The sequence below is a fragment of the Bicyclus anynana genome, chromosome Z (genome assembly GCF_947172395.1).
Source record: "Bicyclus anynana chromosome Z, ilBicAnyn1.1, whole genome shotgun sequence".
NCBI lineage: Eukaryota > Metazoa > Arthropoda > Insecta > Lepidoptera > Nymphalidae > Bicyclus > Bicyclus anynana.
The window spans coordinates 990636-1009899 of record NC_069110.1 but is presented as its reverse complement, the minus strand read 5'-3'; the positions used below and the strand labels follow the sequence as shown (position 1 = coordinate 1009899).

The 19264-nt window shown below is 35.2% G+C and overlaps 2 protein-coding genes and 2 long non-coding RNA genes across 4 annotated transcripts; all 4 read right to left on the bottom strand.

Moving 5' to 3' along the window:
- Nucleotides 1–1603: 1603 nt before the first annotated feature.
- On the bottom strand, nt 1604–4020 carry LOC128199755 (uncharacterized). The gene is made up of 2 exons (XR_008252328.1): nt 2262–4020; nt 1604–1944 (listed from the first exon to the last, which is right to left on the bottom strand). It is a non-coding gene; the product is annotated as an uncharacterized LOC128199755 (long non-coding RNA).
- Nucleotides 4021–6232: 2212 nt separating this feature from the next.
- On the bottom strand, nt 6233–7495 carry LOC128199726 (uncharacterized). Its single transcript, XM_052890706.1, has 2 exons — nt 6877–7495; nt 6233–6795 (listed from the first exon to the last, which is right to left on the bottom strand). Exons 1-2 carry the CDS (start codon nt 7493–7495, stop codon nt 6254–6256), a joined length of 1161 nt encoding a protein of 386 aa, XP_052746666.1. The 3' UTR covers nt 6233–6253.
- Nucleotides 7496–9948: 2453 nt separating this feature from the next.
- LOC112050438 (uncharacterized) lies at nt 9949–19209 on the bottom strand. Its single transcript, XR_002887148.2, has 3 exons — nt 18865–19209; nt 17922–18093; nt 9949–13631 (listed from the first exon to the last, which is right to left on the bottom strand). It is a non-coding gene; the product is annotated as an uncharacterized LOC112050438 (long non-coding RNA).
- LOC112050434 (histone acetyltransferase KAT8-like) lies at nt 13810–15838 on the bottom strand. The gene has a single exon (XM_052890884.1). It carries the CDS (start codon nt 15706–15708, stop codon nt 14392–14394), a length of 1317 nt encoding a protein of 438 aa, XP_052746844.1. The 5' UTR covers nt 15709–15838; the 3' UTR covers nt 13810–14391.
- Nucleotides 19210–19264: the final 55 nt, after the last annotated feature.

The following is a 19264-nucleotide window of genomic DNA, read 5'->3' as shown; positions in this document are numbered from 1 at the left end:
GTGTTCAATATCGGCTCAATGGGAAATATGTGTCTATTATAATAAATTCTTGAACATGTCTCTTGTATATTCATTTATAAAGCCATCAAAATATTTATCAACTACTAACTTTTAAAAAATTATTTTGAACCCGTTTGTACATTTTTCTTGTACATTTGTACGTTGTTGTTTGTATATTTTGTGCCGTTAGTCATCTAGCGCTTCCGGGAAGCGTATGTTTTATTTTATCTAGTAACAAACTTACTTTATTTTATCTAGTACTTTATTTTTATCTAGTACAAAAACGACCCGACACTTTTTATACACCTACCTACTCGTATATAGCAGATACCTATTTGAAAATACCGTGCCATATCGCATGTGTCACATTGGTTCACTGCAAATAATCTACTTTTAAATGCCAAGAAAAATAAATGTATTGAGTTTTCATTGCCAAATGTTATAAAATTAGATAAGTCTATAATGATCGATAGTGAAACACTGGAAATGGAGAGTTCCACAGTTTTCCTGGGAGTGACCTTGGATTGGAAACTTCAGTGGGGTGCTCATATAGAAAAACTGTCTGGTAAACTTAGCCCAGCGGCATTTGCCGTGAGAAAAATAAGACAGCTTACTGATGTTGATACAGCTAGGCTCGTTTATTTTGCGTACTTTCACAGCATAATGTCTCACGGTATTTTATTGTGGGGCAAAGCTGCCGATATACAATCTATATTTGTACTTCAAAAAAGAGCAATTCGAGCAATATCAATTAAAATCACGCGAGTCCCTTCGTCAAAAGTTTAAAGAAATAGGTATACTAACAGTAGCCTGTCAATATATATATAACAGTATGTAAGACAAAATATTAGTACAAACGAAAAAGAAATTTTAAACCCACGTCTTACTAGAGACACGGGCATAAGTTAGTTATTTATGCATAAATGAATCGGGTCAACTTGGACTTATACTTGTTCTTCACTACTATTCGGGTAGTTTGTGAGCAAGTAGGTATTCTATTAATCTGTGTTAGTGAGATGTGAGACGTGAGTAGGTCAGTGGATCGGTGCTTGTTCCCGCCGGGGATGCTCTACCCAGCCGAACTCGCTCAGGTGCTAATTAAGCATGTCGTCAGGGTAGCAGATCGTCTCATGAAGTCGATGAGGAACAAATGAAGGGGCCCATCATTGACCTTCTACTGCATTAAAGCGTAAAAGAGTATCACTGTCTCTTTATGCACCACAGTTATATTGATGGAAATTCAATGGTGTTTTTTAAATGGTCAGTAACCTGTTATTAATCTTAATCCTCACCAAATCAATTAATTATCAACCTAACTGTATCAATTTGCTTTTCAAATTGATTCTAATGAAAATTCCCACTCCCATCGGGCACATTGACATCATTAGCAAACTCCTTTTCTTTACGTCAAATCAAAATTAAAAGGCACCTACAAAGTGCTATACCTACTTGTGGTGAGGCAATAGGAACAGCAAGGCACTTGTTACTCACGTCGTCATGATAGAGTACTTCAAATTATACGTGAAGCTATAAGCCTTTCAGTAGCTAGAGCTCAAAAAGGAAAGCTTCGTCAAAGCAGGTTCAATAACAAAATCATCTAGTATAGCCTTACCCAATCTTAGGTTCTGCACCTGATTGGACTTTATTAATAGATACGTATGAGAAACATTATAAAATTCCAGCGGATGTGGCTATTTCGAGATCTAGACCAGACATTTTCCTTTTGTCCAAACAAACTAAGCGAACAGTACTTGTAGAGCTTACTGAGCCGTGGGAGACTAACATTCCGACTCAGTTCAGTTCTTCAAAGTTCAGGACTCTGCTCGGAGTTCTTCTCTCTACCATGCGATGGACCCAGCACCCGCACGGTGAATCCATGGAATGCTAAGATATTCGTCTCGTCTCTATTTAAAGCTACCAGTAGACAGCAGCATTATGGCGCTTCTGTAACAAGTGTTAGATGATAATCATTATCATACAACACTCAGTACCAAAAGCACACAGAAATCTTCAATATTTCCTAGCGTCTCAACTCGTATATATTATATTGACCATCTATATAAAATACTAACAAACCCAGTCCAGCTCAGCTTTAACTGCTACGCAAGCAAACAATAGCAAGAAAGCTATTATTTTTATTTATGTGACAGACACAGTTTTTAGCCGCTTATTTAAAAGTCCACTGTACAATAAATAACATTATAATAACAGCCTTTTATTCTGATTTTTAGACTAATTTTACATACTAAACTATTACAAACCTAAATGAGAAAATTTATGTGTTTAGTTTGGTATTGCAGTTGTCTTGCTTAATTTTTACAAATCTATTTATCAGACGGCAAAGACCTCCTCCAACCCAGACCACACCTGACTTTCTTCAGGCACTCTGTTCCCACAACACGCCTGCTAGTGGTTTAACATTGCCATCCCATCTTTCTCTTCTTCTTTTTTCACAAATTCTCTTCATTTGTCTTGTTCTCTTATCATGTGCCCTGCCTATTGCCATTTGAGCCTACTTATTTTGTATGTTATATGTGCTTTATTTGACATGTTTTTCTCTCTGCTTGACTTCTTTACATTTAACATGCTCCTTCTCTTTGCCTGTTGACAGGTCGCGAGTTTGTTTATTGTGTTTTGTCAACACCCACATGTATTACACATTTATTAAAAAGTATGCTTTTGGTCTTTATCCCATCATTCAAACTTTCTTTAAAAACACCAGTATCTCTTCCAGTCACTGTGTTAAATTCTCTCTTTGTTTGCTTTCATGATCCTTTTTGACTAACTGTCCCTTCATCAGGGGATGGGATAGGAGATGTTGTTTATTATGAGTAGGAGATTTAGGTTTTTTCTCTCCACAAGTCCTTATTCTTGTTTTTTTGGATATTCAACTCTCATTTTTTATTGCCAGGTCATTCATCAATCAATGTAATCTGATATATTACCAAATAAAATAACACTTTATCGTCTACAAACCTCAAAAGAATAATTATAAAGAGATACTGTAAATCAATCAATCAATATTTTTTTTATTTGCAGATATGTACATGCATACATATATATACAGGTAGTCAGTTGATGTAAATGGTAAATGTATCTTGCCAATTTGTCATGCAAATTATTGACATTGATCCCAGAATTTTTCCAATGGAGAATAAACATTGATCCTAGTACAGCTGAGAATGGCTTTGGAGAGAGAGGATCTCCTGCCTAACACTTTTTATTACTCAGTCCTCAGAATAGTTGGTCTTTCTTTCTTTCTTCTTAAGATTTACAGTACTGTGACTATTCATTTTTTATGAAACAAATAAATGGGAAATAATGTGGGAATTAAATCCTTACAGTTCTTTTAGAGTCTTATCTTAGCATGAGCCGAACAGTGTTACCAACTCTCCAAAATATTTATCCCTAAAGTTGGTGTCAAAAACCCCTAAAATCGCCTTAATTATTGAGTTGTCCCCCTAAAAAATATAAATTCATAATAATTTAGAAATAATATGCTGTCATATGTTTCAAAAGTCTATATTTAATACAGACAAAATACTACGTCTTTATCTGAAGATTCAGATTTTTTGAAATCATACATGTTGACAATGAATAAATTTACCAATTTTTTTTATTCGATGAAAATTGCCTCCAATTACCTCGGAGTGGTTGTAGAATAACGTATTATATGTAGTTATAAGTCGCTAAGCCAAGAAAGAAATATTAAAATTATCATCAATTTAAAAATATTAAAGAGTCAAAAAATCCCTGAAAATACCCCTAAAAATTTCAGACCCCTAAAAAAATCCCGTTTCACTTATTTGCCCCCTAAATCTGGGGGGAAAACCCCTAAGTTGGGAACCCTGGAGCCGAAAGAGCCGGGAACAAAGAGTAAATTAATATATGTATAGGCTGGGAATATCTTCATTTAGATTATTGAATTTCTTCAATAGCAAAGACAAAGAGTAAATCAGTTTAGCTCTTGGGAGTTAATTAATACATACATTATTACACTTAATAATGAGAATTAGTAGGTACGTACATTAATGTATGTCTTGTCTTTTAAAGAGAAAGCTTCATTTGTGGTCTGTGAGAGAAAGGCAGCTGGCACTGGCAGTGACAGTTACAATGAAGCACTTGTCATTTTACTGACTGGAATTCCTCTGATAAATCCTACTCGCCTCCAATAATGATAAAATAATCCTCTTTGCCTACTATATTTGTGGTTCAAGGCTTGAATCACAAATTATTTATAATAAATAATTAATTCGTACCTGTAAAAATCCTTTTTCTTACCACAAACCTGAAACCATTCGTTTCATAGAATTTTAGGTAGGTATTTGTACCGAAAATCTATGATTCGCACCTTAGACCATTAATAATATTATTAATGGTCTAAGCCAAATCCGGATGGATGTATTATAGACGGAGTTCTCTGTCTAAGCCTTAGACCATTAGTTATTAATGGTCTAAGATTCGCACAGATCACTTTATACTGATTCGTTTCGTGACGTTGACATTGACAATTTTGCCAATTAGTACTTCTACTTATTTTGAATTAGTGATCTGTGGTTTAAATTAGTAACCTGTGGTTTCGATGTGCATCTGAATAAGTCTACTAACGTTCCGTTCAGAAATTCATAAATGAAATAGTTATCAGAATTATTACACGGGTGTTTTACATAGAATTAAATAGTACATGTACGGACTCTTAAATCTATTTATAAAGATTAATAGATTTAATGTAATCGTCAATTTATTTTAATATTACGGAAATGTGCATGCCGTGTCTACCTTCATTTGATTGTGCAGAGCCTTGTGTTTGTGTTTTTTTTTTAGATTGTATTTGTGTAAATGCTGCGACAGTCACTGGTGGACCAAATAAATAAATAAATAAATATAAAAGTAAATATATTTTAATCAGAATCAGAATCAGAATAGTTTATTTGCAAGAAACATTAAATTTATTTACAAAGATGTTTTGTATTAGTTAGTTGTTTCACCCTTTGACTTTTTTATGTAATTTATCTAAGGTTTCACCATTGTAGGAATACAAATACATATGTTTAATTAATAAAATTAAAATTATCTACGTTAAAATTAAATGACAATTTATGCATAGAATATTTAGATTTATGACTTAATCCATAGATTTACGATTCGGTAACTAGTTCAAGTAACTCTTAGAAGTAACTAGATATTACTGAAGGAAAAATGTTGTATTACTGAACGGATAATCTGAAGTTATATTTTGGCGGCAAAGAGCAAGAGTTCATGTTGTTGTTGTGGTTGTGATAATCATTGTTAATTTTTGTAATAAAAAGTCAGTGGTTTTTGTTGCCGGAAGATAGAGAATTTAGTATTATACTTGCTTTTGACAATTGACAAAGTTAGTTATTAGTAATAACCACAGAGTACGGTAATAATGTTCAATTCATTAAGACCACTATCAGATTTCAACGGCTTTCAAACTTCCCAACTCTGTGCGATTGAGAATGTGAATTTTAACTGGACCAACGAGACTAGTTAGTAGACCAGTTAGTTGTGAGTATAAAATACCTCATCATCTTTCAGCAGCTCATCCGAATGGCCCTATAAAGGGCTATAGCTCTTGTTCTAGGAGAGGGGATTCGTTGCTTAGCCCTCATTCGCACGACAGATTTTTCAATGGACGTTAAAAAAGCGTTCAATTATAGTATGAAGTTATATGAGAGTCTATTTCCAACGCCCAAAATTGAAAATACAACACTGCTCTAAAAAAAGAGTCTTGTTATATATAAAGCCCAAGTATATGTTCACACGTCAGCGTTTTTAAACACTGTCGTGCAAACATACACTTGAGAATGCATTTATTGTAATAGGACGCTTTTTTAAAAAAATATCGTCCGTATGGCACTCTCGTGCGAATGGGGGCTAACATTAGCTATGATATCTTAATGATAATGACAAGCGCTGTCAGCTTAATCTGCTCTCCGCCTGCTGAGAAATCTTGGAAGAAGAATAACTCAGTATAATTCAATTCAATTCAATTTTTGATTTTATGGCTTGCTGCTGTACCAACTGGGTACAATTTACTTCGGCAATGTTGCGTGGGTAAGGAAGACACACTTTTAGAGGTTGATCGGTGTAAGCTGGGAATCAAGAATTGATTATTAATCAGCTTAATTTTGACACTATAAATAGCGGATTTTTTTTTTTTTTTGTTAGTGTGGATGTTAGTCACATTTCTGAAAGAACACAAAATTAATATTGTTAACACATATAATATTTACAGTTTAATGTTATTACATTGAATATATTTACATATAAATTTACAATAGGGACTAAACACAGACATTAACAAACACTCAACATTTAAAGGACGTGGAAATTTAGGAGGGAGAACATCATATAGGGGGTGGAGAAGTTTAGGGCAAGAGAAGAGGATATGGGAAACTGAGCCTTCGTCCAAACCACATTCGCACAGAGAGTGATCTCTCACTCTAATTTTGTTCAAGTGGACAGGTGTACAGGCATGAGCAAGTCTTAAACGGGATATTGTGGAGGTAACCCATCTGACAGCATACCTATGGAGAAAGAACCAAGGTCGCTTGGGTATGTCTGGTTGAATTGAGGCATAGAATTTACCTTTAATGGTTTTTGATTGGTTCCAAAATGATTGCCAAGATTTATCTAAATAGTTTTTTGCTAAGGTGCTGAGGTCATGTGAATAATTTTTAAAATGTTCCAATGAGCCAAGTTGTACAGCTGCCTTAGCACAAGAGTCCGCAGATTCATTACCAGAGATGCCGGAGTGACTGGGTATCCATGCTAGAAATATAGACAAACCCATTAGATGACATGAGAACAGAGCTTCCCTAATCTGTAGTATAATAGGAAATTTTGACTTACTTCTAAAAGGGTTTTCCCTAATGGAATACAAGCAGCTAAGGGAGTCAGTAAAAATAACAGTTTGTTTTATGTTATGGGATCGGGCAAACAGGATTGCCTCTAACAAGGCAACAGCCTCTCCTGTGAACACCGAGGTTTCTGGAGGACATTTAAATTGCAAAACTATTTTATATTTGGGAACCCAGCAGGCTGCACCAACACAACTTTCAGGGGAGAGTTTTGAAGCATCTGTGTAGATGAACAAGTAATTTGACCAATTTTGATGAACAATTTCTTGGAATTTTGTGTTGGTGTCAGGGGCGTCTTTGGTTAGTCCCAGATCTGTAATCACAGGAGGATTGTAAACAAGGGCCTCATATGACGTAGAATACAAAGGATTTATTGATAATGACGACAAGGGATGCGGAAGATTGGTAAATTTTTCAAAATTATTAAGGAGACATGAAGAGGGATTACTAGGTCTAAGGACTACTGATAGCTGGGTTAATTTAGACCATAGAGGGTGGGAAGAAAGCTGAAGTGTTTTACTGATAAATCTATCACATAGATACTGTCGCCTGAGATGCAGCGGAGGATCAACACATTCAACCTGTAGAGCATTTGTTGGGGATGACTTCATTGCCCCTAAGACAATTCTAAGAGACCTATATTGAATTCTGTTCAGCAGTTCTGAGGTAGTTTTATTTAGGGGGTCTAAAATAAATGAACAGTAATCAATGTGACTACGAACTAGCGCATTGTATAATAGTTTTAAGGAGTAAGCGTGAGCTCCCCACCATACTCCTGCTACAGCCCGTAGCACATTGATACCTTTTTCACATTTTCTAGAAATGTATTGTGAATGTGCGATTCCGTTTAGTTTTCTATCAAGTATAATACCAAGAAATTTGGCTTTGTCTATCAAGTTAATAGGTTGTTCCTCCAAACTAAAGTTAAAAGTTGTTGCTTTAATTTATAAAATAAAGCAAAACATTTCAAGTTGCTTAAGCCTTAAGTTGTCTTGTTAATCTATTGATTTCTAACATTTGGTTGTAATATAATTGTTGATTTCATTTATAAAGCAAAACATTTCAAGTTGCTTAAGCCCTAAGTTGTCTTGTTAATCTATTGATTTCTAACATTTGGTTGTAATATAATTGTTGATTTCATTTATAAAGCAAAACATTTCAAGTTGCTTAAGCCCTAAGTTGTCTTGTTAATCTATTGATTTCTAACATTTGGTTGTAATAAAGTTGTTGATTTCCTTTATAAAGCCAAACATTTCAAGTTGCTTAAGTCTTAAGTTATCTTGTCAATCTACAAAGTTGTTGCTTTCATTTATAAAATAAAGCAAAACATTTCAAGTTGCTTAAGCCTTAAGTTGTCTTGTTAATCTATTGATTTCTAACATTTGGTTGTAATAAAATTGTTGATTTCATTTATAAAGCAAAACATTTCAAGTTGCTTAAGCCCTAAGTTGTCTTGTTAATCTATTGATTTCTAACATTTGGTTGTAATAAAGTTGTTGATTTCCTTTATAAAGCCAAACATTTCAAGTTGCTTAAGTCTTAAGTTATCTTGTCAATCTATTAAGTTGTTGCTTTCATTTATAAAATAAAGCAAAATATTTCAAGTTGCTTAAGCCTTAAGTTGTCTTGTTAATCTATTGATTTCTAACATTTGGTTGTAATAAAATTGTTGATTTCATTTATAAAGCAAAACATTTTAAGTTGCTTAAGTCTTAAGTTGTCTTGTCAATCTATAAAGTTGTTGCTTTCATTTATTAAAGCAAAACATTTCAAGTTGCTTAGGCCTTAAGTTGTCTTGTTAATCTATTGATTTCTAACATGTGGTTGTAATAAAGTTGTTGATTTCCTTTATAAAGCCAAACATTTCAAGTTGCTTAAGTCTTAAGTTATCTTGTCAATCTATTAAGTTGTTGCTTTCATTTATAAAATAAAGCAAAATATTTCAAGTTGCTTAAGCCTTAAGTTGTCTTGTTAATCTATTGATTTCTAACATTTGGTTGTAATAAAATTGTTGATTTCATTTATAAACCAAAACATTTCAAGTTGCTTAAGCCCTAAGTTGTCTTGTTAATCTATTGATTTCTAACATGTGGTTGTAATAAAGTTGTTGATTTCCTTTATAAAGCAAAACATTTCAAGTTGCTTAAGTCTTAAGTTGTCTTGTCAATCTATAAAGTTGTTGCTTTTATTTATTAAAGCAAAACATTTCAAGATGCTTAAGTCTTAAGTTGTCTTGTTAATCTATTGATTTCTAATATGTGGTTGTAATAAAGTTGTTGATTTCCTTTATAAAGCAAAACATTTCAAGTTGCTTAAGTCTTAAGTTGTCTTGTAAATCTATAAAGTTGTTGCTTTTATTTATTAAAGCAAAACATTTCAAGATGCTTAAGTCTTAAGTTGTCTTGTTAATCTATTGTCTTTTTCCCATCGCCGATATATTATATTATAAATGTTTAATGGTATTACATATTGCTAACAGCGTAGTACAAATCACTAGAATAAAGAATTTATTTATTTAGCAAAATCAGAAATAGGTCAAGAAGCCAATTCTTCGGAAGATGATTGTCTTTAGAATTAAAGTTTATCTATACTAATATTATAAAGAGGTAAAGTTTGTAAGTTTGTCACATTTTTTAAATGGGGTAATCTTCGGAACTACTGGTCCGATTTTAAAAATTCTTTCACCAGTAGAATGCTACATTATCGGGGAGTGCTATAGGCTATATTTTATATTGGTATCATATATATTAGCCGAGTTATCACAGTTTTTGTCATACAGGTCGGACTGAAAATCCTCTTAAACAGACTTATTCGCATGCGCTGCCTTAACTATTGTGTAAAATTGAAATTAATGTATGGAGACTTTATGTATCTTTAAAAGTTCTACATAAAAGTCCGCGACACCATATATCTATCTTCTATATATTAGCAGATATAGTACCTTTTATGTTTTAAAAATTATTAATTTTATATACTTAGGTTTACGTCATTATTTATACAACTAAACTTTAATCCTTATTAAAATAAATTATTTAATAATCACAAGGATATTATGGAGATAAGATTTGCCCTTTACAGTATGTTAATTACTTAAATAGTTTCGGAGATAATACAAAATTTCTAAAAGACGCAGAAATTCCGCTATATGACGCCCGTCGCTTTCATTTACGTAGTTCCCGTTCCCGTGTGAATGGGGATCAAACATAGCCTATGACACTCGCAAATAACGTAGCTTTCTATTGGTAAAATAATTTTCCAAATCGGTCCAGTAGATCCAGAGAATACCTCCTACAACCACACAAACTTTACCTCTTTATATTATTAGCATAGAAGTCTCTATTTCTCTTGGTCATACCACCACTCTCGAAGGACTGGACCGATTTTGATAAGGGTAGGAGTAAGATAGAGAAGTTACAGGGTAGGGTAGGGTACAGATAGGGAAGGGGTAATGTAGGGGTAGGGTAGGTTTAGGGCCGGGTTTAGGGTAGTGGTAGGGTAGGGGTAGGGTAGATGTAGGGGTTGGGTAGGGTTAGGGTAGTGGTAGGGTAGGGTAGGGTAGGGTAGGGGTAGGGTAGGTTTAGGGCCGGGTTTAGGGTAGTGGAAGGGTAGGGGTAGGGTAGATGTAGGGGTTGGGTAGGGTTAGGGTAGTGGTAAGGTAGGGGTAGGGTAGGGTAGGGGTAGTAGTAAAGTTGACATCGAAATTTACGCAGACGAAGTCGCGGGCGTCCGCTAGTTTATTATAAAATAAATCACAATATGTAATTGTTGTTTCATTTTTAAATAATTTAACCAGTATCGCACCCAAATTCACCAACAAAATTGTCTTTAATTTTTTTGACGGGGACGAGGTTAACTTATCGAAAATACATCGTCATCATCATCATAACAGCCGATGGACGTCCACTGCAGGACATAGGCCTTTTGTAGGAACTTCCAAATATCACGATCCTGCGCCGCCTGCATCCAGCAAAACCTTGCGACTCGCTTGATCACGTCAGTCCACCTGGTGGACATAGTTCGAAGAGTCGATAGATGTTGGGATCCCTAGATGCTGGAATGGCGACGCCGCAGTAGAAAGCGCAGTGTTGGTTGACCCCCCACTAGATTGTCCGAGGATATCAAGAGAGTTGCAGGGAGCCGCAATAAAAAAAAAATTATAGATGCTGGCGGCTCGAGACTGTTGTGCTTGGAGGTCCACGCAAGAGGCCTATGTCCAGCGATAGACGTCTATCCGCTGATAAGGTAAGGTAACGAATGATGCAAAATAGATTTAAACTAGATTACTTACTTAATAAAAACAAAAAGTCAAATATTAGTGAGACATAGCGGACGCCTGCGACTTCGTCCGCGTGAAACTCGATGTAAACTTTCAACTACCCCTACCGTAGCTCTACCCCCCTATCCTACCCCAATCCCTACCCTACTCTACCATACCCTACCCTACCCCTACCCTATCCTACCCCTACAATACCGCTACCCTACACTACCCCTATCCTACCCCTACAATACCCCTACCCTACACTACCCCTACCCTACCCTACCCAACTCAACTCTACCCTACCCCTACCCTCCCCTTCCCACCCGTACCCCTATCTCACCCGTATCCTACCCCTACCCTACCACTTCCCTATCCTACCTCTAACCTACCTCTACCCCTACCCTACCCCTAAACTACTCCTGCCCTACTCCACCCGTACCCTACTCAACCCTATACCTTCCCTAGCTTACCCCTACCCTTAGCAAAATCAATCCACAACAAACTCAGGAAAGGTTTATTATTTTTTTGTTTACCACCATTTTACAAACTTATTTAAAACTAAGCATTTAACACAATCGTATAATACAGTTTAACATCAAGCTTTTTTATCATTAATATAATCATTAACACTATAATAAGCCTTTCCCAAAAAATTGCGTTCAATAAACACTTATGAACTTATTGAGAGACATTCCAGTAGCTTCATCTGGTAGTACATTATAAAAATGTATGCAATTGCCCTTAAACAATTACAAATATTTTGTAACTTAGTATGGTATGCAACAATTTCATTTTTATTTCTGACATTAACGTTATTGCAATCACACCTCTTAAAATTGCCTATGTTTTTATGTACATATACTAAATTTTCATATATATATTGACTATGCACAGTCATTACTTTAATTTCTTTAATTTTTTCTCTTTCTTTCTCTAGGTCCCATTTTATATATCGCACGAACAGCTCTCTTCTGCGGAACAAATATACTATCAATATCAGCAGCATTACCCCATAGTAAAATACCATAAAACCAACTCTAAAAACAACTCTCATAATGTTATCTTATAACAGCACTTTGAGATACGGGGGGGTACGGTTCCAACTTCCCAACTCCGTGCTAGGAATATTAACTGAAAATTTCTTAAAACAAAAACTTAGTAGGTAGGTATTCGGTTACCTATAGTTTTTCTACTAAGAAATTCTGTTTTATATGTATAGCCCGACCCAGGACCTGGTGATCCAAAGCCACATAACTGGACCAACGAGGCAATATGTAAAATAGTAGCTATACTACTATATATAGTAGGTATACCTGCTCAAAAACTACCTATGTCCCTGAACCTGGAGGTCGAGTAACAAAGAAAAATCCTCCATCATGTACCTATTATACATAATTTTGCAGAACGTTCTGTTGCATCCCTAGTATAAATACTGTAATGTATTTCTAGAGTGAATACACTTTAATGACGTTTTATGTCTCTAAATGCATTACTTATTAATTTAGGTACCTATAATAGCACCTGGCCGCCTCAAACTTTTTGTAATACTCTCCAAAACCTATCTATAATCACGAGAGATTTAAGTAAGACCTTTTGTCAAACAAAGTTAAATAAAATAAGTAGTTAAAATGTAGGTACTCGAGTTTGATGTTTCACTGAAGAACCCAGACTCGACTTTCGTTAACCTGAGTTAAAGGGGTTATAGGCAGAGGCAGAACCGGCATCGCGATTATTTTTTATAACGAATACTTTCACACCCCCGACCTAATCGGAAAATAGTCAAAATAGTTTCCTATAACCTCAAAACGGCAGCATGTTATAAAAACTCGATGTTCGATAACCAAAGTGAAAACAATAACAATTCGAAATGTTGAATAAGTATTTTCCATTTTCTTAGTGGTCCAGAGTCATCAAAATCCGTAGAAAACGCAGATTTTACGCGAGAGAGTTACAAACAGAATCCCTGTTAGTAACTCTCATATATTATTAGACCACCTTACAAACTTTCATCATTAACAACTCTTATTCAATTCACTGTTGAGCATGTGCCACATCTCAGAATGTGAGGGGTTAGCGTTAGTCTAATAGTCAGCCACACTTGCTAAATGTGGATTGGCTTCACACATAGAGAATTAAGAATAACAACAGACTTTCACAATTATAATATTAGTAGGATATGTAAGTAAAAGAGCGTCAAATGGTTTTCTCGATCGGGGCATTCACATCATTAGCCTCATAGACTCAGCCTTAGGACAGGTATAAAATAAAATAAAATAAATAAAAATAGCCTTTATTCTCTGACTGCTGAATACATATGATATACCTAATACTATTACTTAATTTATACACCAGAGCAATCAGGTTGTCCTTCAACATAGGCCTCCTCCAGACTTTTCCACTTTACTCGATCTCTGGCCTTTCCTCGCCATCCTTTCGGCAGGTCATCCTCCCATCTCTTATGTGGTCGTCCTTGGGACAGGTATAATGATCTGCAATTATATTGGGAACCTCAACCTCAGGCCTCAAAAGTTGCCCATTTTAAAGTCTCATATTTCTACTAGATAGTTTTGGAGAGATTGCAGAGTTGACACCGGAAAGCAACTGGATTTCATTTATGCTACAAAGAAAAACACAGAAAAAAGAAATAAAGACAAATGAAACAACTGATTTACATTTAAAATTTATTTCAGAACAACACTTATTCTTATACTACTAATGAATTATCACAAATAAACAGTGAAACTGATGATTCGCAGAATCTTTTGACAAGGGAAGTACTTTAGCTTCTCAAAACTCAATCTGGCATGCAAGTGGCAAATTGTAAATGTGGGCCGCATATTACCTTTCATTACCATTTTAAATCAGGTAAAATAAAATACAGGTGACACTTGCCAGTTTTTCAGTAATAAGTATACAATCATAAAGAAAAAGACATACTACATACATACTACACAATTAATTACAACATCTAGAATATAATTTAAAAGTTATCTAATGTTTAATGTAGCTGCATATTTACAAAGCTATGACGCAAATAGAGATTACTCTTCATTGCCACATGGACCTAAGGTCCAAGAACAGAATATTTATTCATGACAATATGGTTATGTATATATTCATGGCTAGTTAGACAATTTATGAACTTAGTTGAATCATGGAGTGAAGTCATAAAATACAATAAATTTAAGTAAACTAGAGAAATAATTTTGTTCACATGCAAACTTCCTCTCTCGGCTCTGCCTGTAAGCCTTACTTCTTTGCCTTTGTAGAATTATCTTGCTTATTTGGTGGAGTCCATCTCAATGCCTCAGGATCTATGCATAATCGAGGCTTCTTAAAATGTGAACTGGCCAACTGTTTGGATACAATCTTTGGTGTAACACATATAATATGTTGCCCCTTCCAGTACTTTACCATATTCATAGACTGTAGAGTAGAAATTATATCCGTCTGTAATATACCAGTCATCTGACTCAGGTCCTTGATACTGAGAGTACCGCGACTTGCACTTAGAACTCCTAATAGTACATAGGACCAGTAGGATCTATAACTTAGCTTACCCAGGTCCGATAGTGGCTTCTCGGGGCTACCAACAACTTGTTCACGCTTTGAAAGTTCATAGCTAAATGCTATCAGCAGTTTACCATAACCCTGTCTCTGGTATGGTGGCAAAGTTAGAATACAAGCGACATTGTTGTTTTCAGGAGAATCTTTTTCTTTAGAGAAATAGCCAACAATATGAGCTCCATGCTTGTCGACTTCGCACAAAATATAAAAAAGAAATGGCTCGATGTCAAAATAAAGAGTTTTGTGGTCTAAAAACAATTTAGCCAGCAAACATAAGTTCTGACAGTATATTTTATGTTCCTTGCCATCTGCTTCGAAAATAGCGATGGTACCTTTTCTGTATATCTCGCTACCTTGAGGTTGTCGTGCTGTACACTCTCTCAAATGATATCTGTATGTCTTTTCCAATCTCATGTACTTGAGGCAATACTCACAAATCCAGAGCTTGGACTGTTTTCCGTACTCGTCCGGGTAAGGGCTGAAGTACCAAGTGTCTATTTCGTATTTGCCGATCTGAATCCTATCGATGTATTTCACTTTGGTAATAGCTTCGTGTTCTTTTTCCAAAACCGCCGTCGTGGGGTCCATCTCCGCGTACGACTTCTGTACATGATTGATTTCGTCATGTTTACGTTTTTGATTACGGGTTATTTTGCGGCCGGAATTGTCGGTGAGCAAGTGATCGGAGTTCACGTTGTTGTTAGAGGTGTTTTCACACACGTCGAACCTATCGGACATAACCCGGTGGCGCGAAACCCACTCGTCGAGCCTTCTATCGTAGCCGACATAATGCACATAGTATTCATAACACATTTCCACGCCGTTGTACCGCGTTTGTATTATCTCAGCCGGGTGCCATGACTCATCCGAACGCCGCACTAAATAATGCTCTCCGATATCCAAAGGTGGTTCCCGTGGGGTCTCCTGGTTACGGCACTCGGGATTTGGTAATTCATTGTTCACAATTCGTTTTTGTGATTTTTTACCGCCTTTAGCCATATTAGTTTAATTTTTGATAGCATTAATCGGATACAAATCAGCAATCACGCAATAACGAATTATCGATTAGATTACCGCGCACACAACCCGCGCAACATCAAAGACAAACATAGAAAACTTTGTATTAAAATCAATAACCAGTTAACCACAGATTATTAAGATATTATTTTTGGCATATCTAGATAGCTTTGACTTTTAAGATACTAGCGGACGCCCGCGACTTCGTCCGCGTGAAATTTAGTTTTTCACAAATGACGGTAACCATGGATTTTTCCGGGATGAAAAGTAAAATATTGTGTTAATCCAGAGTAAAATCTATTTCTATTCCAAATTTCAGCTAAATCGGTTTAAAACTGACAAAGTTTCATACAAACTTTCATCCCCTATTTTATCCCCTTGGGGATAGAATTGATCAAAATCCTTTCTTAGCGGATGCTTACGTCATAAAATCTACCTGCATGCCAAATTTCAGCCCGATCCTTCCAGTGGTTTGGACTGTGCGTTGATAGATCACTGTGTGTCAGTCAGTCACCTTTGAGTTTTATATATTTAGATTGTAAGTGGTACAGTTTGTGTGGTTATAGGGGGTAATCTCTGGATCTACAAAATCGACTTTGAAAACTCTTTCACCGATAGAAAGCTACGTTATTTGCGAGAGTCATAGGCAATTTTCTTACTCCGTGTTCTTTCGGGAACAGGAACTACGTGTGTGAATATAGAAGATATATGCTGCAAATCATGAAAATGATGCGTTCTGCAAAGTTGTAGTGCATTATTTTATTCTTACATCAATAGTTTTTGCAGCGCACGCCATGTAAACAAAACTGTTGTACACCTTGGGTTACATTATTGGAATTTCAGGAAGGATCCCTAGCTTTTTTGAAAACATAATATAGCTTATAGCCTTCCTCGATAAATGGGCTATCTATCACTGAAAGTATTTTTCGAATCGGACCAGTAGTTCCTGAGATTAGCGCGTTCAATTAAACAAACAAACAAACTCTTCCGCTTTATAATATTAGTATAGATACCCAAAGGTTATACCTATAGCCATACAGCCATACACTAAAGCCGTGGTTATGGTTCTAATTATAAATAGAGGACGCCCGCGACTTCATCTGTGTGAAACTCGATGTAAACTTTCAACTACCCACACCCTACCTCCACACTACCCCTACCCTACCTCCATCCTACCCCTACCCTACCCTATCCTACCCCTACCCTACTCCTACCCTACCCCTACACCTTTATCTATTTTTTTTAAAAAAATGTGAAATCGGTCCAAGCCACCACCATCAGCCACGCGTGATGGCGTGACCAGGGGGATATATGGATTGTGCATGTGTGCACTCAGTTTTGTAGCCTATTAAATTATTATATTATTCGGATCACTTTTTGCGGTGATTTTGTAGGAACGTAACCGATCTATAGTATAAAGTTATCATTGATTGTTAGCGTATTTCATGTATATTTTTGGTGTTTTTATACCAATTTATATGATACCTTTTTTTTTAATAAGTAATAATATTAACTTTTTTTAATTTGAAAGTGTTATAAACGTAAGAGAGTCAACTATAAAAGGTATACATATGCTGTCATATTTTTTAGATGTATAGTTTTAAGATAAACATTTCCGTCATACATGATTTCTGTGTAGCTTTAACCATTAAGGCTGCACACGCGGCGCAAGCTTAAAAAATGGAGTAACTTCTCCCGTTTTCTCAACATTTCCCTTAACTGCTCTGCTCCTATTGATCGTAGCGTAATGAAAAGTATACTATAACCTGTCCAGGAGTATGAAGAATAATTGTACCAAATTTCGTTAAAATCCCTCGAGTATTTTTGTTTCTAGAAAAACAGACAAAAATTTTACTGATTGCATTTTTGGCATTAGTATCGATCACTTATCACCCCATGATAGTTATTTTGGAAATATATTTCATGTACAGAATTGACCTCTCTACAGATTTATTATAAGTATAGATTATGCTGGATGTGGAAGTAAAAGGCGTATTTACGAATCCATACATTAATACTAGCTGATGCTGTGCGAGTTCACCCACGTAGTCCCAGAAGGCTATATATTATCCCCGTAGGAATACGGGGATAATATATCATTGTAACTAATATGTGATAATAAGCTCTAAATGCTCATGTTTCAGGACATAAGGCAGGCGTGAAGTTGAGGACACATCATTTTCGAATTAACATACCGGCATTAATAATGTTGGTACAGTACCAGAACGCAGTTTTGCTCTTTGTGTGGTGTTATAAGAAAAACATTTTGTTTTAATATACTGCATATTTTTAAATAAATCGTGGAAATCCTGCCTTCCCTGGATTATTTTGAGCCATATCTATCGAACAACTTTATTTTGCGGGAATCTGAAATAAAAGAAGACATGATAAATTGTAGAATTAAATATTTTTCATTCTGTATTTTTTAAATTAATATCAATACAATCATGTAAATAGGTAAGTAGTAAGAAGAGTAGTAAAGGCAGGCACTGCAATTTTATGTGATTTCAAAACAACTGTGTTTTCTGAAGTGAAGTTACATGATTCTAAAACACAATCGAAATGGGTACTTAGTAAGCAGAAAACACAGTTGTTATAAATTTACTTATAGGATATTTATTATAAAGTAACATAAAGGATATTGTTTATCCCAACAAAGTCATAAGATTTGTGAAAAAATTAACTTCACGCGGACGAAGTCGCAGGCGTCCGCTGTGTAACATATTACAATTACGAGTATTTATACAACAACTATTTTAATATTTCCATAAACATTATAAATAATTATATTATTTATATTCTCTAATAATATACTTATTCATTAAAGTAATATGTACTTTTAACTATCTAATAATATTTTTGAACATTACAAACCAGAAAGAAAGTTTTACATACTTTACTCGATATAGGAACTCTATCGATAACTTTCACTATCGATTGTGTCAATCACATCTCTACAGATTGTTGTCAACAATAGTAAAAATTCATATAATAAATATTTTTTCTATTGGTATTCCTATGTATTTACACCATTGATTTAGTAAAATGCAATAAATTTTCCTACTATTCTGTATGCAAATCTTTCATAATAACTCTAAAACACTGCACTCATAGAGCAAAACATTTCAAGTTACTTACTCGTAAAAAGTAGAATTTTGGGGGTTTTCTCTTTCAATGATCTACATCCAGGCACTGCACACTATAACACTTCAGTTGTTCTACCAAATACACATTATTTTACACTTGTAATATGAAAACTGGATAAAAAAACAGCTGTATTTAAATTGCGCGCTCTTACTCATAAGGCCTCGTTGGCCTTATGGTATTTTACTGTTGTCTTGTTGTCTATTTCCCTCTAACATACGGTTTTCATAACGTTGTCTCTTTCGCATCACCGATCTATTAGGTACATGTACCGAATCGTAAATCTATGCCCAAAAATCGTTCATACTCGACTAAAATAGTGCAAACTAGGCCTAAATCTGTCAATTTATGTCCATTATAGTTGTAGTATCCGTCTGTGGTACCGTTTTAGGTA